This window comes from Cadophora gregata (assembly GCF_030347475.1).
Source record: "Cadophora gregata isolate MNR1 chromosome Unknown scaffold_10, whole genome shotgun sequence".
NCBI classification, from domain to species: domain Eukaryota; kingdom Fungi; phylum Ascomycota; class Leotiomycetes; order Helotiales; family Ploettnerulaceae; genus Cadophora; species Cadophora gregata.
The window spans coordinates 1009419-1034162 of NW_026695933.1; the positions used below are offsets into that span (position 1 = coordinate 1009419).

At 48.4% G+C, this 24744-nt stretch overlaps 10 protein-coding genes across 12 annotated transcripts; 5 read left to right on the plus strand and 5 right to left on the minus strand.

Annotated features, from left to right (window-relative positions):
* Window positions 1–480: 480 nt before the first annotated feature.
* Window positions 481–1952, minus strand: ONS95_001684 (uncharacterized protein; the record flags this gene model as incomplete). Its single annotated transcript, XM_058494892.1, has 6 exons — window positions 481–1074; window positions 1129–1202; window positions 1249–1495; window positions 1543–1730; window positions 1779–1869; window positions 1926–1952. The coding sequence occupies 6 exons, from the start codon at window positions 1950–1952 to the stop codon at window positions 481–483; spliced, it is 1221 nt and encodes a 406-aa protein (XP_058355202.1).
* A 112-nt stretch (window positions 1953–2064) lies between these two features.
* Window positions 2065–3470, minus strand: ONS95_001685 (uncharacterized protein; the record flags this gene model as incomplete). The annotated part of the gene is made up of 3 exons (XM_058494893.1): window positions 2065–2410; window positions 2467–2527; window positions 3326–3470. The coding sequence occupies 3 exons, from the start codon at window positions 3468–3470 to the stop codon at window positions 2065–2067; spliced, it is 552 nt and encodes a 183-aa protein (XP_058355203.1).
* Window positions 3471–7190: 3720 nt separating this feature from the next.
* APC5 (anaphase promoting complex subunit 5) lies at window positions 7191–9609 on the plus strand (the record flags this gene model as incomplete). The annotated part of the gene is made up of 3 exons (XM_058494894.1): window positions 7191–7932; window positions 7978–8071; window positions 8121–9609. 3 exons carry the CDS (start codon window positions 7191–7193, stop codon window positions 9607–9609), a joined length of 2325 nt encoding a protein of 774 aa, XP_058355204.1.
* An 85-nt stretch (window positions 9610–9694) lies between these two features.
* ONS95_001687 (uncharacterized protein) lies at window positions 9695–9978 on the plus strand (the record flags this gene model as incomplete). Its single annotated transcript, XM_058494895.1, has 2 exons — window positions 9695–9756; window positions 9852–9978. The coding sequence occupies 2 exons, from the start codon at window positions 9695–9697 to the stop codon at window positions 9976–9978; spliced, it is 189 nt and encodes a 62-aa protein (XP_058355205.1).
* A 105-nt stretch (window positions 9979–10083) lies between these two features.
* Window positions 10084–11079, minus strand: COX13 (Cytochrome c oxidase subunit 6A, mitochondrial). Its single transcript, XM_058494896.1, has 5 exons — window positions 10843–11079; window positions 10768–10792; window positions 10539–10698; window positions 10474–10481; window positions 10084–10392 (listed from the first exon to the last, which is right to left on the minus strand). The coding sequence occupies exons 1-5, from the start codon at window positions 11027–11029 to the stop codon at window positions 10353–10355; spliced, it is 420 nt and encodes a 139-aa protein (XP_058355206.1). The 5' UTR covers window positions 11030–11079; the 3' UTR covers window positions 10084–10352.
* A 142-nt stretch (window positions 11080–11221) lies between these two features.
* Window positions 11222–13849, plus strand: APN2 (Class II abasic (AP) endonuclease). 2 transcript variants are annotated; one of them, XM_058494897.1, is made up of 6 exons: window positions 11301–11384; window positions 11438–11450; window positions 11521–11566; window positions 11621–11753; window positions 11805–13601; window positions 13663–13849. In XM_058494897.1, the coding sequence occupies exons 1-5, from the start codon at window positions 11333–11335 to the stop codon at window positions 13517–13519; spliced, it is 1959 nt and encodes a 652-aa protein (XP_058355207.1). In that variant the 5' UTR covers window positions 11301–11332; the 3' UTR covers window positions 13520–13601; window positions 13663–13849. The 2 variants fall into 2 exon arrangements, with proteins under 2 accessions (XP_058355208.1, XP_058355207.1); XM_058494898.1 differs by having other exon boundaries at window positions 11222–11384; window positions 11438–11566.
* Window positions 13850–15075: 1226 nt separating this feature from the next.
* ONS95_001690 (uncharacterized protein) lies at window positions 15076–20021 on the minus strand (the record flags this gene model as incomplete). Its single annotated transcript, XM_058494899.1, has 4 exons — window positions 19237–20021; window positions 16288–19180; window positions 15828–16237; window positions 15076–15779 (listed from the first exon to the last, which is right to left on the minus strand). Exons 2-4 carry the CDS (start codon window positions 16617–16619, stop codon window positions 15076–15078), a joined length of 1446 nt encoding a protein of 481 aa, XP_058355209.1. The 5' UTR covers window positions 16620–19180; window positions 19237–20021.
* Window positions 16984–18201, plus strand: ONS95_001691 (uncharacterized protein; the record flags this gene model as incomplete). Its single annotated transcript, XM_058494900.1, has 3 exons — window positions 16984–17796; window positions 17862–17888; window positions 17953–18201. 3 exons carry the CDS (start codon window positions 16984–16986, stop codon window positions 18199–18201), a joined length of 1089 nt encoding a protein of 362 aa, XP_058355210.1.
* Window positions 18799–19638, plus strand: ONS95_001692 (uncharacterized protein; the record flags this gene model as incomplete). Its single annotated transcript, XM_058494901.1, has 1 exon — window positions 18799–19638. One exon carries the CDS (start codon window positions 18799–18801, stop codon window positions 19636–19638), a length of 840 nt encoding a protein of 279 aa, XP_058355211.1.
* An 840-nt stretch (window positions 20022–20861) lies between the features above and the next one.
* On the minus strand, window positions 20862–24734 carry SLA2 (sla2 Src-like adaptor 2). Of its 2 annotated transcripts, none has more exons than XM_058494902.1 (4): window positions 24491–24734; window positions 23666–24403; window positions 21205–23615; window positions 20862–21151 (listed from the first exon to the last, which is right to left on the minus strand). In XM_058494902.1, exons 2-4 carry the CDS (start codon window positions 24162–24164, stop codon window positions 21068–21070), a joined length of 2994 nt encoding a protein of 997 aa, XP_058355212.1. In that variant the 5' UTR covers window positions 24165–24403; window positions 24491–24734; the 3' UTR covers window positions 20862–21067. The 2 variants fall into 2 exon arrangements, with proteins under 2 accessions (XP_058355212.1, XP_058355213.1); XM_058494903.1 differs by having other exon boundaries at window positions 23666–24147; window positions 24263–24734.
* Window positions 24735–24744: the final 10 nt, after the last annotated feature.

Sequence of the window (24744 nt, forward strand, 5' to 3'; positions counted from 1 at the left end):
GCAAAGTGAAAAGTCACAGGCTGTCATATATGGAAAGAATATTTGGTTGCAATTTATTAGTATCGAGATCTAGCTGTGGTGGTACATCGGCGGCTGTATAAATCGAAGACCTTTGCGCAATGTGCCTCGAAACCTATCGTGCGACAATCTCGTCCAACGATGGGGCAAGAACATCGAGGAAGATTAATGCACAGTAGATATCTGACAGGCTGCATGGAGATTTCTCGGCAGGAATAGAACAGATGTACGTAAGAACAACATGCCGGCGCTGTATACATGGAGCCATATGTCTGCAAGTTAACAAGATTTATCACGACGACAAATTTATTCGAAGGTCTGAAAGGAACCAAAAGACACAACAAGATATATGAGTGCAAGAGACAGAAAACATGGACAGCAAAGATGGGAACTTGAGTGCCAGCGATCCAACATTGTTGGCGAGATCCAGCAGTATGACTCCCAGAGCAGAGTATTGGACTTTCACTCAGACTCCAACGAATTGTCAATGACAGCTGGGCGTCCAAGTGGAGTCGGAGTTGCGGTGCGATCGTCTTGGATAATGTTGGTGGTTGGTGGGGAGTAGGCTTGAGTGTAGTAGTTGACCTGTGGTTGAAGAGCAACTGAACTTGAAGTGGGCAGGTACGATGCAGGCGGGGCGTACTGATTATAGCCACTGTAGTAGAATTGCGGATGAGTTGGACTACCGGCAATGGTTGCGGTTGCGGTTGCTCCATGAGTGTAGGATGGGCTACCAGTGTAGGAGTAGTAGGAAGGAGATGAATAGACGGTTGGCGAGTAGGATGGAGAGTAGTACTGGACCTGACCTGGGAAAGCATTTGCCTGGTAGTTATGATACTGACCAACTTGGGCAAAGCTGTAAGGAGAAGCGTAAGCAGGAGACGTGTTAGCCAAAGGAGAAGCCTGCGGCCGACCAACAGGACGAGCAGCTGGAGATTGGTATAGACCAGTCAAAGACGGAGCAACTCTGGCTGGTTGGCGTCGTGTGCGAGCCTTGGCAGCCTCCGTATCCTTTTGAGAGACTCGAATAGCTCGGTCCTGGAGGACATAGCCAGACTTGTAGCATGTGAGCGTAGAGAAGTAGTAGGTAGAGGTGGACTTTAAACTTACCATGGCCACTAAAGATTTGGTGACAGCGGGCTGCTGTTGGAACTCCACGAAAGCAAAGCAGTGCTTTTGATTGACTGTTTGAAGTTAGATGGGAATTTGATGGTTGGATATGCTGCCTACTGTCGATCATGGAATCGTTCTTGTGCAGAGTGACTTGAACAATGCTGCCGAATTGCTGGAAGATGTCGAAGATCTCGCCTTCAGTGATGCTGGTCGGGAGGTTTCCGACGAAGATAGAGCGCTTGTCAACATCGTAGGTATCAAGGTAGGAGCGATGTACAGGGTCGGATTTGTTGAGACCTCGACCAGCTGGAGATCCCATATTGGCCATGCATTGCATCTTGAACTCATTGTGGTTGCGGAATGCCTCTAGGGGTATTAGCACTGTATAGGCTGGGAACGATATGTGCAGACCTGGTGAGCAGCTTGACCCTCGTCGTACATCTCAAATTGAACCATGACACCCTCGTTGAGATTATATGCAGCGCGCTCGACTTGATTGACATTTCTGCAGAAGGAGATTCTGCCAAAGTTGCGAAGTAGTTCCTGGACCTCGGATGGGGTGACAACTTGGCCATACTTGCGCTCAAAGAAGAACAAGCCTGGTCTAAGGTCAGTATATTATTGAAATAGAGACACGGGGCACTCACGATGTGCCTTTGCTTTCTCGCAACGGCATGGACGGCCCTTGATCAAGCGGCCGCGACCATCCTTGATGGCTCGCTCAGCATCAGAATCATTCTAGCAGGGGTTAGAAAATGGATAGTTAGACCATAAATTTGAGGTAAAAGGCTTACAGTATATTGGCAGAATGCAAATGGCATGTGCTTAGCATCACGACGAATCTTGACGTAAACAGTTCCGTACTCCCGAAATATCTGAGTAACCGCAACTTCAAGAGCCTCGTCACCCTCGCGAACAAGAACCTGCTGGAACCTACTTGGCGACGAAGACGCAGCTGGATGGTGGGAAAATAGCCTGAGCATCCTCGGACTTGATGAGAACTTGCTCGTTCGTCTTGAGATCACCATCTTCGGATAAACACTCCTGAATGAATACACCACGGCCGCCATGAGCGCTATGAATCAGTCCAGTGACAGATGGGGAGCTACATCCTGAATCTGAACCTGAAGAAGCACCGGAGCGCCAACTGTCCTCCTTGGATGAGCGGCCCTTGGATTTTGGTCCAGTTGGAGTTCGTTGTACTGAAAAGGGCTGCGGGGAAGTGAACGGATCATCGACCTTGCTCTCAGAGCCATTGCGGACGAATGGTGGCGAGTAACTTCTAGACTCAGCGCCTGACTCAGCCGAAAGCAGGTTGCTGGGAGAAGAACTTACCGAGCCGTAGCCTTTCCATCGCTGACAGAGAGCTCAGAGAGCTTGCTCATGAGGTCACTTTCTTTTGGCAAGTCAGCATGAACTTAGCTTGAAAGTGGGTGAAGGGCAGCAATCAAAGCAGAAGAAGGGCTAATCGACATCCGTAAAGAGACAGTAGTCGACTCGAGCATATGTAACCACGATAAAGCACTGACGAAACTATATATGATGCTGACTCCATCGAAGTGTCTTAGCCTTGAAATCAGACACGAGAGCACCTGCGATCGCACGGGTGGGGAACAGGCATTGGAGGGATATAAATAACGAGTCATGCAATGTAGCATACATCTTAGACGGGTGAGACTGGAAACAAGACGCGTACTGAGAATACAGGTACAGTTTGTAGGTAGATTGGGGGAAGAAGGCATAAAGGGACTGGAATATCGCAGCCTTGATAGATGAGAGATCATAAAGGATCACAGGTCTGTACCCTGTGATATGAGAACTTTGAAACTATCAAATTGAGTAGCAAGAGGCGCCGAAAATGGAGTCTTAAGAGATATAGGGTAACAAATTACCATGCAGTTGCAAAAAATAATATTAGGGCTATAAGGGTGTGGACTGACACCAAATGCAACAATGCCCAATGGGATTTGAAGCGAGTAATGGAGCATGTGGGTTGTAGTTGAAGGATCCGAGCAACGGAATGCACTCCTTGTAATGCGTGATCTGGAAGTGAAGTGGATTTGGAGGGCGTATGGAACGAAGTGATATGTTTGGAGACGCGTCGAAGTTTGTATGAATTGCACCCGAGGCGCGAAAAGAGGAGGATTAGATCACAGAACAGCTGGAGAATAGAATTAAGTTGAAGAAAGCTTACCATCACCAGGAGTCCGGGGGAAGTCACCATCCCCAGCATTACTTGACGCACTGCCACTGAAGGTGCTTGCAGGAGATGGCTCGAAGTAGGAGTCGCGATCAGCCTTGAAGTTGGTAGCAGAGGTAGTGCCTGTTGGAGAAGACATGGTGGTTTGAAAGAGCAGAGTGGGTAAGAAGTGAAGCAGAATGGGATGTAGATGAAGGGGGAGAGTGAATGCAGTAAGCAGAGATCAAATTCAAGGTGAAAAAAACTAAAGTGATGAGTGGGTGCGTGCGTGCGTGCGGAAAAAAAGAGAAGTGAGCGTTCGTATTGCAGAAGTAGAAGTAGAAAGTAGAAGAATGGGGGAGGAGGAAGGAGGGAGGAGGGAGGGGGAGAAGGCTGTCTTATAAAGAAACTCAGAGGTCTCTTGCATGACTGGAATAATAGGTTTTCCGGCCCGTTGTATATTATATCCTAGGTAGGCGTGACACGGGGACGGAATGAACGTTTGCAAGGTACCTTAAGGTAGGTAGGCAGAGGGGTCCGACCGGGATGGAGTCTAGGTAGATCTAGATCTAGGTCTAGTCAGGCTGAAAAGGGAAGGCACGGGCGGAGAAGGGGGGAGGAGCGGAAGCGGAAATCACAAATCGGTGCTATAATCGGAGTACAAGACCGGACGGGAGACAAGAAAGGGCGATAATGACCATGACGGACAATGGAGATGCGTGTCTCGGACTTGTCCTACTCGACTTGATATAGGAGAGCAACTGGATTCTTCTATTATTGGGTACTACCAAGGCTTGACCTCGACGGTCTCATACGAGCTGGAAGTCTACATGTATATCATGGTACGGGATTAATACAGAGCTGCAACAAGAGGATTCATAGCTATAATATCAAGGATCATACTGCTTCCCATGGTCGTTATTGTACGTTGGCAAGATATCTATATCTGTATTGCCTCCAACTCAGCAAAGCATCCGACGCGTCTAAACCCGCGTCAGGTTCATGCGGGAATGGTTTCAATCTGTTAACCACACACTTTGTTTATCTCCAGAACTTTGCAGAGCTCTGTTTGCAAATTCATATCTGCGTCATAATATCAAACTTCGAAGATTGGGCGATAGACTGAGCACCAAACATATTGTTGTGAATGGCCCAAAGGGAGTAACAGAGCTGCACAGTCCAAAGTTCCAGCCAGCTCACTTGATCGCAGAAGGACCGAGACCTTAACGAGTTAGCCATAAAGTTGTCAGTGTCAAGAAGATATATACTGCGACATACACAGCTGTGCTTCCGACCGATGTAGGAAGCCATGGCAGCCCAGACTTCCAAATGTTCGAGAACGGACATTTATTGAGATAGCCAGATCCGATGTTGGAAGCTGTATAGGATTTCACTCAACCTAGACTCGATCTGGACTCTACGAGAACAAGACGGAGTCTAGACGTCGTTGTTAAAGCCTGTGAAAACATCATGCAATGAATGCGCATGGGACAGGAGGGAGTCTTCTTCCAGCTTCTCAATACGACAACGGCTCTTGACGTCCATTCTCTGCTTCATAATGAGAGAGTCTGAGCTTGCTTGGATTAGGCCACCCTACTTGAGTTCGTTCTTGAGCTTACATATCCAAGGGAGCTTGACCTTGGCTTTGTTCATTTGTTGTGATGGCTTGGGGCTTAGTAGAAAGATACTTTGCAATCCAAGACCAAGTCTGGGTATAGATACGTCTTGGGCGGGCGGGCGTTCTGGCACGCGCCATAGTAAAAGAATACGCAGTCAATTGTGCTTGGCCTCCTCCCTGAAGGGACCCTGGTATGACTAAGGTGACAATCATGGAGGCAAAGAATTGAGAACGAAATACAAATGTACATGCCTGCGCGACTGCAAATCCAAAGGAACTATACATCAAATAGAAGGCCATTGATAGCACTTGCATCGCAACCTCCAATACAACTAGAGATATTACATCTGCCGCTCTGGACAAGGAAGGTACTATCGCACGAAGTGGCAAGGCGCAAGACAGATATCCTCGTCAAGCAGCTTTGCCAATAGATGAGAACAGGCAAGAGCAAACAACGCGGCGAGGAGGGGGCGACCTTTGTCATTCCGCCGTAGACATGCTACCTTCGGTGGACCAGCCATAAAGTAGACAAGTGATTTCCAACCGGTTCCCCTCCGCTACCTTCGAGGACTCAGGTAGAGTGCCCGCAGCTTCACACAGGGGGATCGACTATCAGATGAAGAACTTCCCAATTCTGACGAGATTTTGAAGGTCGTGGACATTGAAGCGATGCCTTTTGGGATTTCGGAATGATGTCGTGGTTCCACGTACAATGACGGGCAGGCTGTGGAAATATAGGATCGCTTGCTCGCACCTTTGCTACTGTGTTGCATGAGATTACTGACCCAAAGGTGTCAAGACCATCGCCCAAATACTCTTTTCGAAGCATTTTGCTGTGGGAAATAGTTTTCAACCCGGAGAAGCGGAACATGCTCTCATTTGAGACCTAATTGACGATACCTGCGACCCGGGCGATGTATACGGACAGTTGAGTTTATAATCCAGCAATTCATTGAGATTCTGAGCCGGATCCATGGTTAAGGCTCGGAAATCTTTTGATTAACGTTTAGGGAATGGCGCCTCCACGTGAAATGATAACGAGCGCGGTAGCTTTTTTCAGTGGTCTGAGCAGGTAGAGATACAAGCGGTGGAGAGTCAGGCGAATGCCCATGAAGGAAGGCGAGCAGAAGGTAAAGTATAGTGAAAGGCCAGCCGATCATACTGTGATTCTGAACAACAACGGTAATCGCGCAAGGTTGAAATACGAGCTAAGTCAACAAATTGGAGGGTAAAGTCGACCTTGTCCAGTTCTCGGAGGAACAGCGACAGGTTCCAAGATCTGTCAGCCAATTTCGTGCTCTGTAGAGTCTTCTCTGCAACTCTCTTGGGATAGATTTCCGGCCAAATAGCTTGGAGATAACTTGTGTCACTCCTCACTAAAACCGAATAGGCGCTCCTGGCACAGATTTCTTGACAAGATCCCAAACATGGAGGTACTTTTCTTGATATCGAGCATTCCTTATTGCCTAGAACTTCCTGATGAAGCTATGACTGTGACACTTCTCTGACAATACAAATCTGGTTAGCAAGACAGTGAATGGGCTGCTTCAAAGCTCGAACCGCGTTGTTGCGAGCAGAAGCCTCGAAAGTTTGGTTCTGACGTTTGGTGAAAGGCCTGTACAGAACATGAATGTCGATCTGGAGTACCCAATTCTCACGTCAGAGGGTCCAGCCACACTCAAGAAGCTCCAGATGTAATCGGAAGCCTCATGGAGCTACCTTCAACAGGATGAACCTGTATTGAGTTGATCGAATCAGTCAGGCTGTCTAAGTGGCAGTGATGGGAATCTTGTATATACCGTATAGAGAGTATCAGATTATATAAAACAGCCAAAGTAGGTTTATGGGCGTGGAGCCGATTATACTTCAGATGTCACCGTCCAATTATTTCAACCTCCCCAGAGTTAGTAGCAAATCGAGCCGAAAGCAGCGGATTTGCGGATTAGGTAGGACAGCAGGAAAGAATGCCCAGGTGCTTATCCACCTCGAAAAGCTCTACAGGTGAGTTGGAGAGGGCAAGTCGATAGTACCTTACCTGTCTGGGTGAGATTCTGCAAGGCACGGGACGGGACGTGCTCTACTGTAATCACGTGCACTGGGCAGAGGAATGGATGTCGCGTTCCCCAGCTTGACGCGTCCACTCAGAGAGAACCCAACGATCGAATCTCGTCAGCTGCCTCTCATAATCACACAGCAAGCTCAGGACGTGGAGATGTGCCTCATACATCATTGTGCTGACGAAGAGACGGCGAAGCAGCGACAATGACACGTTTCCTGACGCCTGCGAAGATTGGCTTACTGGCGCTAATCGAGCTCTATACTGATGCCATTGTCCCCAACTCGTCTACGATCCCTATCCTCTCATTCATACTCAATCAGCTGCTACCCTCTGCGTTCAAGTCACAGACTCGAGAAGCTAACCTGCTGCACACAATACCGTTTATCCTCGACCTAAAAAGCTTTGAATCCCTTCTCACACGCCACTCTGCAGCTGCTGGACTACCAGGAAGATCTTTGTGGGACCACTTCCTCCGGAAATTGTGGGAAGTAGATAATTTAGATGCACTGCATTTATTCTTTGTAACAAGGGGCAATCTTTTGGCCAGGTACCATGAGGAGATCAAGAAAGATGAAGAGTTGGGAATTCCCCCTCCTTCTGATGACATGATTCTTCTCTCGCGTACTTCCCCGCTCGGAAGCTTCATTCGCAGAGCCAAGGTGGAATACGAGCGATTGAGATTCAGTGACGCCTTGTCATTGTGGATTGCATTTGTCCAGTGGAGGGAAGAGTCGAGGCTATGCTGGGCGAGAAGGAATGGCGGACTTGAGCGCTGGGCCGGAAACAGGGCGCTCGCCGAAGGACAACAGGAGTGGGGATTGGAAGCAACGGAAATTTTGGAGCATATTACGTACGGCGCTTTATCCTTAGAGGGTTCTGATAAGGGAGGACTTAGCACCGACGATGTTGAAAAGTTACTGGAATTCCAAGTTGAGCAGATGCAGAGTAAGTGCGTTCGCTGTCCGGCAAAGCTCTTTTTAACAGTGTCAGAGCTCGGAAACAGGATTCCAGACGATGTCAAGAGGAAATTCAGGAGTATCATGGATAAGAATATCATAATCCCTAGTTTGTCCCATTACCTGAAGTAAGTCATTTTATCATGAATAGTTGACCATTAATTGATTCACGGCCAGCTTCCTTGACGCATGGAGAGCCGGAGACTATCCTACATCATTTGACAACCTCCACCGATACTTTGACTATACAATGCAAAATCGTGACCGCCTCTTCTACCAATACGCCTTGATGAATCTCGCTGTTCTACAGGCTGACTTCGGGTGCTTCGATGAGGCTGTAGCTGCTATGTTGGAGACCGTATCAATTGCCAGGGAAAACAAAGACATGGCTTGCCTGAACTTCGCCCTCAACTGGCTGTACCATTTCGGCAAGGCACATCCCAAAATCATGAAACGGACCGATTCTACCAATATTCTAGGTGTTGAGAGAGAGGGCCTTGCATTTCTGAGAATTAAAGCAAAGGAGACCGGGATGTGGACCCTTTGGAGCTCATCGTTACTCAGCGAAGCAAAACTTGGAATGTCAAATGGAGAAAGTGTGGCCACCGCCCTTGAAAACCTCCTCAAGAGCTCGCAACTCATCGTTGAAAAAAATATGAAAAGCATGATGGGCCCGCAGATAGCAATGCACTCTTCCTTATGGGGACGTCTGGGCGTGGCTCGTCTCTCAAGGCAGTACTGCGATATATTCCTTAGCTGTCATTCTCGGTTTGCTCTCTTTGACGACACCTTGAGATTTACATGCCGAGTTGCACATCTACTTGTAGAGAGAGGTCGGTATGACGAGGCCATGGAGAAGTTAGAAGGCTTGGATGCAAACTCGCTTCGGTCTTGGAAATCTAACCAGTATTGGCTCAAGTATCGAGGCATTCTTCGGCTCAAGCGATATTTGCACAGGAATGACTTGAGTGGTGCCGACTGCCTCATTTCACAGCTGCTCCAGTGCAATGGATCTGAAACCGATACAGATCTTGCTTTCGAAACCAATACCCTCCACATCGACTATCTTATTCGACGCACAAACTACGGTCGAGCTTTGGCTAAGATTGAGCAGTTGGCTTTTGAGATGAAGGCGGATGGGGATGATCTTAACCTCCGGATCAAGCTTCTCACAATGAAGGCGCTACTACAAGACAAAGCTGGACGGCCTCAAAAAGGTTTCTCAATTGCAGTGCGAGCAGCAAGCATTGCTTGGCGAGCACGGCTTATCCCAGCCCTTTGGGGCGCAATGGGCAGCATCGCTAATATCATGACCTCTTTGTCGGAGTTTCAGGCCTCGTGCCAGATTCTAATCGCCATTATTCCTCGAGCTCTCGAATACGAGAACTGTACATTGAATGCTCAATTATATTCCTTCCTGGCCGACGCGTACATGGGACTTGCTGGACAAGCAGAGCCAGGAAGCATGAAGAGGAAACAGAACCTTACAAGGTGTCTAGAGTTCGTCGGTCGCGCTTTTGATGAGTACTCAGCTGTAGAGGATATCAAGGGCCAGTCCGAAATGATGGCAAAGAAAGCAACCATCATGAAGATTTGGGGGGAGAATATCTTGGCGAATGATTATGCCAGCGGTTACCTGGACTTGAAAAAAGGAACGTTGGTTTGAGCTTGAAACTATGATATCCATAATTCGATGCATAGCGATAATAAAATAAGGACCAAAGTCACTTTCTAACCATCACAGCGTCAACATGATGCTCCACGCCATTCCTCATATGGCCTTTGCTGCGGCTGCAATCACTTTACGGATTATGTTAGCAGACCCGCTCCTGTATGAAGCAGCCTTTTCACACTGTTCCTCCGATCGGTCCTAGCATGTAAACTGCTCTTTCTTGCTAATACTTGCAGAATAGGGGAGTCATTGAGAAATTCCGTGGTTGCAGACCGCGTCAAGCTTGTCGTCCCATGGGCAGGAACCTACCCAGCAGTTATTCGCTACCTCCCTTGGCCAGCTCCTGAGGTTTTGAGTTCTTGATATATGTTGAGGCTTGACCCATTGTACACAGCTTGTGTCGCGCCTTCCACAGACATCCCTCTTACTGCATTGGGTCATAGATTTCAGATAATCGCGGTGGTGTGACGCCTGTCACCCTGCAATAGTTCATTGTTTCTAGGTTCTCCCACATTATTCCGACCGCTTATCTATCTGTCCACACTCCAATCAACGAAGCTTCCCACGGCACACCTTCGACAAAGCCAGTATGATCACAGGGGTTCAAAGGGGTGAGGAAAACGGATTTGGCTTCTAGTATTCCGAGGACTCAATGAGAAATACACAGTCTTGACCGTTCGAAGAAATCCAATTCATTCCCACCAGCAGACACTCCTTCCAATAAGCAATCCGATCGCCTACTCGCTCTTCTTGTGGTAGTTGACCTTATCGTTCCAGCTGTATATTAGTTTAGCATTACCGTTCGTGCATACTGCGCTTCGTCACCGAGACAAAAGTGTTTCTTGAGGGCAAACTCACAAGACAGTCTGGAGATCGAGTTAGCTGACAATCAACTTCAGAAGATAGCAATGAGAAGGACTCACCTTGTCCCCATCACCCCAATAGAAGTTCTTGGTACGGATGTTCTGGTATGGGTATTCGGGTCTCTCCTCCAGTGGCTCCATGTGCTCCCAGTGGCTCCAATGCTCGTTCCACAAGACATATGCGTTAGCACCTGCAATCAACAGTGCTGGGATGGTAACGCTGCAGGAGCCAAGGTCAGCGATTTTCCTCGTGCAGAACATCTTCTCGTATTCTATGATGGTTACCTACTAAATAGACAGCTTGCGCCACAAATCTGCGAATATATCAGTTTCACGACCGTCTCCGAATATGGAGGATACAAACCACTCGTAGCAGCAGCATGGTCCTTCACGGCTTTTCTCTCGCGGTTGAAAGCATTGTCCTCCGCACCATGGAAGGCAGAGCTCTCCGTGCTCGCAAATCGTCTTTGGAAAGGAGTACGGATAGCTGGGGCACGCAGTTGGGCAGCTAAGCGCTGAGAAGTGCGTAGCATGGCTCGTTGAGGGAACATTTTGGTTGTTGACGCTCTAATTGCTGTAAGAGAGGTTCATTTGAGGAGAATCGTACGCTTGCGGTCATGAACCGCAGCTGTCGGCCTTACCTAAGCAATGTTCCTTGGTACCCTTCCTAGCTCAACATCACGTGCGCAACATCTGACAACGTGACCTCAACGCGTCTTTTGAACGCCGCCCAACGCGAATCGCGCGACAAGATCATCAGTTCAAGACTCGCAACTTGAGATCACTTTCTCTGGGTAGGCTTTTTCATGCCATACGGCTATCGTAGGGCGTCCCGTCAGTTTTACATTTTGACCATGGACAATTGTGACCGAGAAAAGCGGGGTCTTCGAATCACAACTTGGAACGGTAGGATGTTCAAAGGTAGATTCTGATAAAGAGCTGTGGCTAATGAAATACAGTCAATGGAATCAGGTTAGGACTTGCAATTCTGCTGCTGTAGAATCATTTGAACGAGGAAATCTCGAGTCTGACACCATGGCAGAAATCCTTTTGGCTATCAGCCTTGGCGTCAAGAAAGAACATTCGCCGTAAGTTGCCTGGAGGGCCTGTATAGTGCACGGAACGTCTTCTCACTGCTATAGGCCATGTTTGATATCCTTGAGACGGATATCGTTGTGATGCAAGAGACGAAAATCCAAAGGAAGGACCTGCAGGATGACATGGTTCTGGTTCCTGGCTGGGATGTCTTCTTCAGCCTTCCAAAGCACAAGAAAGGTCCTAATACGCTGGTGAATACAAAGAGGTTTGAGCTGACAGATATATCAGGATACTCAGGGGTTGCCATTTACACTCGTAATGCTGTGTGTGCTCCTATTCGAGCCGATGAGGGTATCACAGGTGTTCTTACCCTTCCCAATTCAACTACAAGCTTCTCCAATCTCCCCGATGACCAGCAGATCGGTGGCTATCCAACAACCAGCCAGCTCTCGGACTGCTCCCTTGACGCCGCTACTCTTGACTCTGAAGGTCGTTGTGTCGTGCTTGAATTCCCAGCATTTGTCTTGATAGGTACCTATTGTCCTGCAAATCGAGACGAATCGAGAGACGAGTTTCGGATAGGATTCTTAAATGCTTTGGATGCTCGTGTCCGGAATCTGGTCGCTGCAGGTAAGAGGGTGTTCTTGACTGGTGACTTGAACATTATCCGAGAAGAGATGGATACTGCCAAGGTCGAAGATCAGTTGCGCAAACAACACCTGACCATTGAGGAATACTTCTCCGCTCCTGCAAGGAGGAAATTAAACCAACTTCTTGTTGGAGGCAAGGTCTATGGAGAGAGAGACGAGGGTATGGAAGAACCGATTATGTGGGATATATGTCGATCCTTCCACCCAACTCGCACAGGGATGTTTACGTGCTGGGAGCAAAAAATCAATGCTAGACCTGGAAACTTCGGGTCTCGGATCGACTACGTACTCTGTAGCCAGGATTGGAAAGACTGGTTCTGCGAGTCTGACATACAAGAAGGTCTGATGGGCTCAGACCACTGTCCTGTATACGCCACACTGAGAGAAAAAGTGGACATTGGTGGCAAAGAGGTGTATGTGAGAGACATTATGAGCCCTGGATTCTTCAAAAATGGTGTGAGACAGGGTGACTGGTCAACAAAGAACCTGCTTCCGTTATCTGCCAAGCTTATCCCGGAATTCGATCGTCGAAGAAACATACGGGACATGTTCAACAAGAAACCTGCACCACTAAGGGCTGAGAGCTCAATGTCTATTGTTGAATTAAAGGGCCGAAACAATGCATCATTCCGACAGAGAGGGCTTACTAGGATGAATGAGGATACTGCAAAGGCCCTCGAGAACAACCAGGCTTCGGAGAAATTGGTAATGGTAACACAAGCAAACGATTCATCGAGCACCAGACGAGCGAAAGATCTTATGTCACCTTCCGACTCATTTCATACGAAACCTGCCAAGCGGCCCATTGAGGCCTTGCCCTTCAACCGACCCCAAAAGCGAGGGAAATCGGGTATTCTGTCAGTGTCAACAGCACAAGCAGAGAAGGGGCAAATCAGTCTTGAAGGGTTCTTCAAGCCCAAAACACAGCAGTTAGATGGCCACTTTCCGCTTATGTCCGATGAAGAATCTGATATTCTCCTCTTCGCAAACAATAATGCTTCCTCTGAGTTTCCAACGCCATCCCATCAACATGCCGAGAAACAACAGATCTCGCATAAACTCGAAACAGACTCACACAGCAAGCCCTTCAATCTTACAGACCAAAAGAGCGTCATTGATCCTATCGTATCGAAGGAAAGCTGGTCGAAACTCCTCGGGAAACGGGTGGCACCACGATGTGATCACAATGAGCCTTGCATCAGCCTTGTCACGAAGAAAGCGGGAGCCAATTGTGGCAGATCTTTCTACATGTGCCCTCGACCAATAGGCCCATCTGGGCAAAAGGAGAAGAACTCACAATGGCGGTGTGGAACCTTCATATGGAGTAGCGATTGGACTGGAGACGGAAATTGACTGCTGCTTTTCGATGAGAGGGTACGTGCAGATCAACTCTGTGGCGGCGACAACGCATACCTGGATGGCTACCAAACTTCTGGTAGGTCTGAATATCACTGGTTTCACGGAGTCAATGCTGATTTCTACGTTTTGTGCGGTAGGTCATACTGAAGAGCGCGACGTAAACAGCAGAATTTTGATTCCTGGAGACGGGGAGGGGCAATACTGGAGACCACCTTTTATGAAGATGACGGAGGGACAACGTCAGTGTGTAGTGAGCAGATTAGAGAGGAATACCTGGGCCATGTTGTGCAGGCGGGATCTAGGATGGAAAAGCACTCTTCACTGGGATGAACTAGGCACGCCAGCTCAAACGTAATGGTTCTGAATACCCTGTGGTATTTGAGTTTGCTACAACACCCCGAGAAAGATCTGTGAAGAGAACACTCGAAGCAAATGGAATTAAGACGCGGAGGGTGCCAGCAAAGATACTGCAATCTGGGCGTGATTTCCCGATTCCTCTTCTTTTGCTTGGAATTCTCCTTGTAGGGGAAATCTCAACGGCTGCTATGTTCCCACTCACCTGTGGTGACCCGATACCACTGTAGGGGCCTTGAGAACGTAAACCCGAAGCCCTGATATATGAGTTTATTTCGCACCATTTGGAGCTCTGCCAGATCTCCTATTTCTGGATGGAGTGTCGGTGAATTCATGAGGCTGGAGCCTCGCACTACTTAACCAGCCCCCGAATAAGAATTTTGCAGCGAGCTCAATACAGCTCATTCAGATTAATACTTGCACAACGAACGATGGACGTTCGTCAAATTAGGCTGCAGTCCTGCTGGAGAAGTTAGGTCTAGGGCAAGGAGCGAAAGCTGGTGGTCGTCCTGCATCTGCCAAGACGTGGTCGCTCATGGCAACGGGTCACAACAAAGCAGTAAACAGACCCCTTTTTCAAAGTAATACAAATGAATCAAGTTGGATTGCGAGGCTCACGTAGATGTTTGTATGTTTATAATTAGTTTTCCTTTTATCTGCCCGCAGTGGATCCTATGAACGAACTCATAGCAACTTCTGACTGCTAGCAACTCTGTTATCCCTCCAAAGCAGAAAGTCCAAGGAATCCAGGTCGAACCAGTGCAGGTTCGTACAAGCAAGCTATAGTGACTGATGTACAGGAAGGCCATTTTGTGTTTTATTGTTTGAAAAAAGAAAAATCGCCCAGTGCGGTCGTGATCAGATGAACCTCGCCCTAAAAGCATGCCCCATGCGACCAAACCTAATCAAATTTGCCAAGAATGGTAGATAGGGGAGGGACAGGCAAGCCAAGCAGGACAGTAAAGCATGGAATTTCCGTATCGAAGAGCATTATCGAGAGACCAAAGCAACAGCGAGCTGATGATGCGAGGTAGACAGCACAGATTGAACAAGTTGTTCATCTGAGAATGTAGAGATAGTAATTGGAGCATTGGCTGATGCCGAAAAGAGGGTTGAAAACGACGATGTTTGATGCTGCTTCTCGGTTTTGACTGCTGTAAGCTATCCGCATCGTGGCAATCAATTCAGGAAGCACATTAGTAGTGGCTGTAATGATTGTTCAAGTTTGAAGTGAACTCCCAGAATTGATGCTGTCCTGGCAAGTCGATGGGGTACGACGTGAAGTTGTCCAAGAAGGTAGGGTCAGCCAAGCGGTCTGAAAATTCAAGAGCATCCTCGAGCGATGTATTTCTGACAACACCATCGTTGACGCCAGCCATGGTGTAGCCAGGATGACCGTTGTTGGCGATACTTAGCTGATCAGCCGGACCGGAGAAGCTGAAACCACCATGCATGTTCGTGCTGCAGATAGGTCCACTGTTGAAGTCGGAACTAGCTTGGATGTTCATAGTAGAGGCAGCCCCATCAGCATGACCGAAGTCTGTAGCGTTGACCACCGTATCCAACTGGGCATCTGGGTTGGCGGCAGTGAAGTGCTCCTGACCAGCAAAGAGTCCAGAGCTCTCGTGATCAAAGCCAAGGCTGAAGTTGGTGTTTCGGAACTCCGACGTATCGATGCCCAAGCCATACATGTCAGCAGAGGAGAGATCAGCTTGAAGGGAGATGGCAGTCTTGGTCTTCTTGGGGTTGCGTCTCTTAATCTCGCTCGACTTTCGGGGCTTGACTTTGTAGTCACCATACATTGCGGCGTGCTCCGTCTTGACCTGTTCGGCAAGGTCTCTATAGCGGATACCGATCGAAGTGTCCTTAGCAGTCTTCCACATTCCAGCAATGACCTTAGCTATTGACGGTCAGCTTACATGTCTTGTACACGGAGAGAGCAACGTACAGATCTCGGTTGTCCGCATGTGAGGATTTTCAGCCTTAACGATGTGATAATTGTCGTTCAAAAACAAGACCCAGGCGTTTTGAGGCTTGGGGATCTCATTTCTCTTGGCCCGACGACTCTTACCCTGAGCCTTCGAGACCACAGCGGTTTGCTTCAGATGGATATAGGCATCGACATTGCTGGGAGTAGCAGTATCGGCAACTTTGTGATCAGATTCGCCAGCAGAATCGGTATCACCATCGTCATCGCCAAAATAGAGACCACTACGGATCAAGGAGGGGTGGGGATGAGCCTCAGTGACAAGGGTATAGCCTGCGATGCTGCAAAAGTCTTCATAATCTTTGAGCTCACCGATGCGCAAACCGTCATTGGGACCTCGGTGAATGTACATGGTACGACCAAAAGAATCCCTCAAATAGGATGTTAGTGTACGAAAACAACGCGATGGTGATGAACTTACGCAAGTTGCTTTGCAAGAGTCTCAGCATTGTCTACCATGGCGATGACAGACGTAGCAGTCATTAGATAGACAACCTTGTTAAGCTTGAGGTCTGAGACATGCAAGGTGATGAACTTGTGAACATTGCCAGTAACCGTGTGATCACCACCTTGAGGATAGTTCAGAATGGTAATGCGAAGCTTCTCCTTCAAGCGGTGAGAGAAGACACCATACTGTCCATGGTTGAGAACAGGGCGAGCGTCCCTTCTGCAAAGGAGCTTGAATTCCTTCTTATTCAAGCTGAGTGTGGGCACAAAGCCAGGCACAGGGGGCGAGACACGCTGCGTAGCCATGGCGATTGCGACGTGGACAAGGGAAGAGGTATGGTGAAGAGCTTTGCTGATAGATGACAACTGTGATGGAGGTTGGGAAGTGTGTATCTGTGGTTGATTATCTCAACAACAAAGTTGTGGAGTGTATTTGGGAAGAAGAATTGCTGCGCAAATGAGTTCGTGGGAAATAATGGGTGTTGACGCTAGCACCAAGATTTTCTCGCCTAGGATTCACCACCACCACGTACACTCACCTTTCAAGTGTATGAAGTCCGAGCACGGGATCTCACAAACTAGTGATATCTTCGAACCAACTCTGCGGAATCTCAAGATAACTCCCTGGAGGTTAGTCGTCTGCCCATGTCCACCGAAGTAAGTTGGACCCATGAATCTCCAAACCGCAATCGAGTCTGCGATGCAGACAATCACGGACCTCAATGACGAATGGTATGAACTGCCTGAGCTGATTGAAGAATCACTCCTTGGCGAAGTCGACGTCGAAACTGAGCAATCAACAAACCCATTGAGCGGGGACTGCAAAGATGAGCGGCGGTTTCAACGGCAAGAAGGTCGGCAGCCTGTGACATACTGCGTGATTCTTGCTGACGGAGAAGCAGTTTTGACCGACGCGCTGTTGAAAAACAAAGAAGGTCACATCGTAGATACGGTTCGGCGCTTCATTCGCAACGTTTATTACTCGCATAGCCTTCTATTGAAGAGCGCAGGGGTAACCTCAAGTAGCATCTGTCCTTACGACCTAAATCCTGCAGCTGTTAAGGCAGAACTTCGTAGAATCATGGATCAATGTCGCAGACTTCGCGATGACCATCGTGTGTTCCCGTCGGAAATGCTCAAGGACAAGTTTCTTGATACAATAGCCCTGCTTTCTGGTGCTATGTTATCGATTGAGCAAACTCGTACGAAACTTCTCGAAGTAAAAGAACAAGCATACAGCCCCGTCACTGATATGCATCAGCCATTCAGCAATCTACTCTTACCAACTCCAAAAGTCTATGCCATGCCGGCATTCCTACCGGATAAGCTTCATGGAAAGCATCCATGGAATAACTGGCTGGATAACTCAGCACAGCCTGCACCTGGATGGATTGCTATACAGCAGAAAATTCCCAAAGCTGGCGAGAAGTTGATGAGGAAAATCGTGCTTCTATATGATGCAGTTCAAGAACAATTTGACGAGGTAGGTTTCATTTAAATACTGGGTATGTGGCATTCATGAAAACTAAGCTGACACAAATTCTATAGGACGTTAATCAGGACCAGTCCCTCGAGGTAAGAAATTTGACCACATTTGTATTTCACAGCAAGTGTAAGTAGCCACTGACAACGTATACAGCACGATGACGGTATTCCTGCACCTGGAGACTCTTTTCGGCATATGACATGGTCTGGATTCTGCACATTTCCCTCATATAGTCTGGGATTCAAGAGTGGCAAAAGAAAGCGTTATGATTTTGACGGGATAACTACACTGGAGCACTTCTCGAGAATGTTATGTATGCATTACAAGGGAGCGGGGATGGAGATTGGGACCGACAACTGTCCATTTTTCAGATTTGCTATGGCTTACAGAAAGCTCAAGTGATCAACAATCAATAGAAACTAATCACTATAAGAAATCTCATCATAAAATCATGTATATTGCAGCTCTACGCGAAGGTAATGAATCAGTGAATACCAGAGCGCCTAATTGCGCCATAATAGGTTAGCGCGAGGAAAACGGGATTCCTTTGTTCTGCCTTGCTTAAAGCATTCACCCTTACCCCTCTAATCTCATGCGATTTCCAGATCGAAACCCAAAAAAATAGAGGAAAGAAAATATCGAATCTCCGCAACTCAAGCAACAACAACAACAAGCAACGACCACAAATTGTCATGATGGCAGCAGCTGCGCTTAACATGTACGTTACGGCAATGACTTCACCGGAGAAGAAGGCTCTACCTCCTCACGCGCAGCTCTCAAATTCTGCAAGCCTGCCTGATGAGTATTTGATGAACTATCCTATGCTCAATCAGCGGCAGGCCACTACTGCTATCCGCTGGCAGCAACAGACCCCTCAACTGTTTCATCAGCAACTCAGACTTCGTACGCCGCATATTGCGCGACGACCAGTATTGCCAAAGAAATCACTGAATTCTTGGATGGCATTCAGATGTAAGTGTTTCGTTCTTCATCGCTAGCATGATTGCTAACTTTCGAACAGCTTTCTACCAAAACCTCTTCCCCCATTTGCAACAGAAGGAAGCCTCTATCTATCTCACGACTTTATGGAAGTGCGATCCATTCAAAGCAAAGTGGACAATCATCGCTGCTGCGTACTCACAAATCCGCAACACCGTTGGAAAACCACGAGCACCGCTGGACCAGTATCTGGGCATTATCTGTCCGCGGATGGGGATCATCGGCGTTGGAGCATACCTCAAGCTTCTCAATTGGACCAGCGAGCAGAACGCCGAAGGGGTTCTGATATTCAAACAAACCACATTTCCCGACCTCCACGCTCTTAGCCAACGGATTCTCCATTCGAGCTTGACGGAAAAGGACATTGTGCTTTTCTGTGGCTCTGCTGGATACATCAGTCAAGGTGTTGCCAGACGTATTGTTGGAGCGCAAACAAACCACAGAGAGCCGCAACATAGCCTCCTTGCTTCAGCCCCTATCATTGCGACTGGAAACATCCAGAGTCCGAATCTTGGGGCTCAACAAGCCATTTCGATTGAGACCAGACTTGATGTAGCCTCAATGTTACCTTGTCCAACCACCGAGAGCTATGAATGGACTGGAAGTATGTCGGATCTTTACCACCCATCGGAAGGTAGTATCGATTTCGATAGACTGCTTAGGAGCCACCACGTCAACCCATGGAACACGGCCAACATTGACGATCCGTGTTCGTTGGATACCTTTGTTGAGCATGGTGTTATGCATGATGGATATCTCGTTCCTAGCGGTATGTTGACACCCTTGCTTTGGGAAAATCTGCTAACTGTTGTAGTTCCGGACCATCCAGAGAGCCTTTAGAAATCGATTGGCGACTACGACGGGCCTCCTTCAGGCTGCATGAATTCAAACACTGACGGAGGGCAAATACAAGGCAGGGAAGAGAGGCGCAAAGGCAGAGCAGCGGACTTCGGCTTGCATTGCATGCTTTGAAATGTACATAATGCAAGGGAAGGAATCCGATGACAACGATTGGAAGGGTTTGAGCCACCGAGTGTCCATTTGCAGCGAAGTGATGGCTTCTCTTTGTTCTTGGTCGTGAGAATAAAGCTCGGCGCTAGTGTACGTTTAGCCAGGGCTGCACTCGCTACCCGGGTTAGATCCCGCATCTGGTGGATCGAATCATGAGGTGTCAGCTCAGATGGCGGGATTGCTGCAGGTGAAGTGGGGAGTGGGGAGTGGGGTGGAGACGGGGACGGGATGGCAAGGACAGGGACAGGGACGATGCCCTGAGGTGTCACATCAGCAACCGTGCAGGAGGAAACTCTGGACTTCAAGGACCTCCCAGTGCTGGAGAGCAAGACCAAAAGCATCCCACAGTCCCTACCTTACATAGCACAGTCTGTGAGGAACTCGCGAAGTCATGAGCGACCACCAGGACCAAGACAGGCCGAAGTACATCTACGAGCGCGACTTATGAAAGGGATAGAGGCGAATAGCATTGCCCAGCACTTTCAGATTAGTCTATCCCGAAGTCTACTAACTTCTTGTTGGTTATCATTAACCCCTTGCTCCATGCTGGTTCTTCCCTCCCGGCCCGTGTCTTCAAATTTGGTCTCTTGCCCACGGAAAGTTGGTGCGTGCGCAAATATGCGACCGATGCTGTAGGTCATGTTGCTGCTTCCAGTAATTGTAAGTGCTCTGAGCTGAGTTGTCTGAGCTCAGCCATTCATCCTGTATTTCGTTGAGTGCCATGAAAGCGGCTGGAGATTCTATTTATACGCAAAAGCTATACCTGTTATGCAGAAAAGCGACGGGACTTCACATTCCACCCTACTTCAACTATCTGGGAAGATACCTGCAGACCTGGATGTGATGAATGCTGACAGGAATGTCGATTCTGTCGGGATGATTTCATGGTGTTGTACAAGAATAAAGAGTTGGGAGAGCGATGTAGTATTCAAAAGCCGAGAACATTTGTTATCATAGGACTTGAACCTGTATGGGATCCGGGTATCAAAATTCAAGGAGGCATATTGTAGGTCAATTGAAATATGATAGAACACATAGAATCACACCACAATACCTATTCCAACTCCTGCCCAATTGTTTGTGTTTGCTCACTCAAAAGTGCTTCCTCGGAGACTACACACCGTATGCAGAGCGTGAAAAACGATGGGCACTAACGGAGTGCGCACCTCAGTCTTCAGACATCATGTACAATATATGTGAATCGAAAAGTGTGATGCAGTAAGCTAAAATTCCTGGCTCCGATCCTAAGAACACGAATCTACTCCTGGTACGAGACTTTCCGCATTTCTCCCAATCTCTGTCTCGCTGCTGCCAGGTTGTTCTCCAGCTGTAGAATCTCGACCTAGAAGTCACTGGTTAGCATCATCACAACTTTCCGAAAGAGAAGAAGTCTACCTGCTGTTCCATTTCCCGAACCTTGAACTCATGTGCACCAAGCTTGCCGTAATCCACTTTGTCATCCTCTTGGTCACGGTCCTTGATCATGCTCTGGACCTGTCGCACAAGTGCTCTGCATGCTGCACCGACAGCTTTGCTGGCTTGTTCTAGAGACTCTTGGCTCTTGCTCATAAAGCCTGCCTTTACTCTGCTAGCTGCAACAAGTTGTGCCGTAGAAGCAGCAACGTCATTTGAGGCGACAATCAATTGCTCAGGGCTGTTTCGTCCAGACAGTACGCCATCGGCGGTCTCAATCAAGGTATTGGTCGAGGAGGCAACAGCCTTAGCTGCGGAGATAAGGCCTTCTGTCCATCTGTTGTTCTTCTTGTAGAAGTTGCTTTTGGAAGCAGTGCCACGTCCTGCCTGAACGATTTCTTGCTGTGTCACTGTAGCTGCCTTAATGAGTCTCGCGATGGCATTTGTTACGGCGATGGCAGCGTCGAGAATGGAATCGTGGATGCGGAGCTCGTAGGTCGAGTACCCGTCCTTGGGCTTTGACTTGAGACGCGCAAGGCGTTCAGCCGCAGCATTAATGGCATCAGCAGCCTTGTTCAGTTCATTATCGACGAGGTCACCCAAATCACCCTTGGTGTTCAACTTGCCACTGCTAGGCGCGAATGAGTCTGCAAGCTTGCTCAGCTTCTGCAGGTTCATCAATACCTCGTTGTTACTATTGATGACTACGTCCGTCTTCTGCATTGGATCCATGCCATCGAGTCGAAAACTCTGTAGGCCACGGAAAAATTTGACAGTAGACAAAGCAGATTGGCGAGCGCCATTAGTGAGTTGATCTGCCTTTTTGTCATCGGTAGCAAGTCGCGTAAGACCTTTGGTGTTGCTCAGAACGTCTGCGATGGAGCTCGAGAAAACATTGATCGTTCGAATGATTTCTGCGTGACTGCTATTGGGCCCGTCCGCAATGAAATTGTTGAAGGATGTAGCAAATTCCATTGCACTTGAAGAGGCCTTTTCGATCTGCGAGAGGACGTAGGAAGGAGTTGCATTCTGATTTCCAGCTTGCATGGAAGAGTCAAGCTCGTACATGGCATCATCAACCCGCTGAACCCCGCTCTGCAGCACGGAGTCAATGATGTCGTTGATCTTGCCAATATTTGACAGGAGCATGGCGTCGATCTCTCCATCTAAGGCTTGATCGGTGTCGCCACGTGACATCTCCAGTTCATTGAGCTTGATCAGGGTATCATCCAGGCTCTGCTTGTATACCTCCAGCTCATCCTCTTTCTCTCGCAACAATTGTTCTGCATCAGAACCACCTTCGCTGTATTTTGCATGAACGTCTCTGAGAGCCTCGGACTTCTTCCGCAGAGCTTCTTCGAGATCTGCCATCTCTCTGTTGTACTTGGAGAGCATCGACGAGAGCTCGTTACCTTTGCTTCGCTCCAAGTTATCGGCTCGGTCAAGCGCCATGCGCAGTTCTCGCTTCAACTTTTCCAGCTCTTCTCGATTACCACCTGTGAGTCGGTCCTTGTCGTGGAGAGCTCTATCTCGTTCCCGGATCATGTCTGCAAGTTCAAGGTTCTTGGTCTTGATCTCGCGCTCAAGCTTTTCTCGTCGATCAATGGCTTCTTGTGCTGAAGCAGCCTTCAATTGAACGCCCTTAAACTTTTGCAGCAAATCTAGATGCTCATGACGTAGCTGAGAGTACAGTTTTGCCAGTGCCTCGTACTTTGTGCGCCACGTGTTGACTTGTTCTTGAAGAGCTCGGATCTGGTCATCTTTGCTCCCAATTTGCTGACCGTAGCTGTTCTGCAGCTGGGCAAGCTCACCCTCCAAGGCCTTGATCTTCTGGTCATACTGCTGTAGCATGAGCTGATCCTGGGCATACTGTGACCTAGCGGCAAGGTTCTCTTGTTCCAACTGTGCCAACCGACCCTGTGTTTGTTGTTGATACTGTTGGGCCAAAAGGGCCTCCTGATCCAGTCTTTGTTGTTCCGCAAGACGTCGCTGCTGCTCTTCAAAGTCGCGCTGAGCTTGAAGAGCCGCCTGTTGCTGAGCATAGAGCTGCTGGGCTTGTCGCTCTTCAAGAACCCGTTGCTGGTCCTCGTATTCTCTGTTCTGTCTTGCCTGCTCGTTCTTCCAGAACTCTCCAATGTCATCGGGCTCATCGGGCTTCGGAGCTGGCGGGGGTGTGATTTGCCGCTCAATCTCTTGTTTTGGTCTTTGGGGTAGTCTAGGTGCAGCGTCATCTTCGGAGAGGAGATTAGGTGGTTCTTGCGGAAGCTTTGGGACGGTGATTAGGCTTGTGAGGTATCGGAGGTTAGAACACTCGTAGTAGAACTTGACCAGACGGTAGTGCTGGGCATCATATCGTCCTCTCAAAGGCTCCAAGGCATCGTCGTCTCCGGTAGCTACATGCTATCAGAACTAGGAATTGCGACAGAAATGGCGTTCAACTCACTGGTGTGCATAGCACGCAGCATGCTAGTAATGAACTTGTAGATTCCGTAGCTCTCCTGGACAAGGGGTACCAATGCGGAGATTCTACACTCGTTGTTTCCACCACTTCGGAAATGCGAGAAGATCAATTTCTGGAACTGCTCGATTCGATCTTGGAGCGCCATAAGGTCGGAAATAGTCTCGTAACCTTCATTCGGATCGTTGATCCCCTTCAAGCTTATGTATTCTTCGTATTCGAAAGTGCCATTGAAGTCAGGGTGCTGAGCATGGAAAGACAGCTTTGCAAGTAGAAAGTTCACATATTCCTTGATTAATGGGCCATACCCCCGAAGCCCTTCTCCAGCCATTCCTCTGTTCAGACTATCAATCCAACTCCGATTGGCCATTGCCTCGCGCAGGGTCGTTGGGTGGCCTTCTTGCAGAACCTTGTGGACCGTTATCAACGCCTTGAAGGTCTGTACTTCGTCCGCGAGAATCGGTTGCCTGCGAAGACAGATCATGTCAGCCTTGTCTTCCTGGACTTGGAGCCTCTTGGCCTAGCCGGTAACAGAGCCTCAAAGCAGTCCAGCAGCACAGTAAGAATTATTGCAGAACGAACACTTTCATGCCGGCCCAAAAGGCCCCGGAAGACTTGTGGTCCCATGTGTATACAATGCAGCTTCGGACATGCTTGCGTTTCGGAGCCGTCTCTTCGATGCTCGTCGCCTTTCGGATATTGATCGCAAGCTCACCTTCGGACCTGAATCGCCATCGAATTAGCATACAGAACAAAGAACAATTCCCGAAAGACGTATTGAAGTAAGTGGAAGCTCTAAAGGACACAAACTTGGTATGGTCAACATTTCGCGTTGTCGAAGCGTAACTCTGCATTTTGACAAGCGCTCACAGCGCGCGCCAACTCGTCTCGTCTGGGTGATGTGGAAAGCCAGCAATTAATGTAGGCAAGGAATATGAAGAGGAGAACGCTCGTGGTAGCTGAGTGAGGTTGTATTTTAGTGGTCGTCTTCATCACTTAATGGCCGCCTCGGCGACTGCTTAGCGAGACGGCTGCGTAATGTGGCGTAGTTACGAGGGCACTTG

Excerpts from the sequence above, each read along its gene's own strand:
- COX13 (XM_058494896.1), bottom strand. The coding sequence starts at position 11,029 with ATGTTCCCTCAACGAGCCATGCTACGCACTTCTCAGCGCTTAGCTGCC. Across the intron at positions 10,793-10,842 it reads CCATGCTGCTGCTACGAGTG|ATTTGTGGCGCAAGCTGTCT; the intron begins GTTTGTATCCTC and ends ATATATTCGCAG. Across the intron at positions 10,699-10,767 it reads TGGCGCAAGCTGTCTATTTA|CGTTACCATCCCAGCACTGT; the intron begins GTAGGTAACCAT and ends TGGCTCCTGCAG.
- APN2 (XM_058494897.1), top strand. The coding sequence starts at position 11,333 with ATGGACAATTGTGACCGAGAAAAGCGGGGTCTTCGAATCACAACTTGG. Across the intron at positions 11,567-11,620 it reads GTCAAGAAAGAACATTCGCC|GCCATGTTTGATATCCTTGA; the intron begins GTAAGTTGCCTG and ends TCACTGCTATAG. Across the intron at positions 11,754-11,804 it reads CCTTCCAAAGCACAAGAAAG|GATACTCAGGGGTTGCCATT; the intron begins GTCCTAATACGC and ends CAGATATATCAG.
- SLA2 (XM_058494903.1), bottom strand. The coding sequence starts at position 24,534 with ATGCAGAGTTACGCTTCGACAACGCGAAATGTTGACCATACCAAGTTT. Across the intron at positions 23,616-23,665 it reads GCTGCGTGCTATGCACACCA|CTACCGGAGACGACGATGCC; the intron begins GTGAGTTGAACG and ends GATAGCATGTAG. Across the intron at positions 21,152-21,204 it reads TTCGGGAAATGGAACAGCAG|GTCGAGATTCTACAGCTGGA; the intron begins GTAGACTTCTTC and ends AGTGACTTCTAG.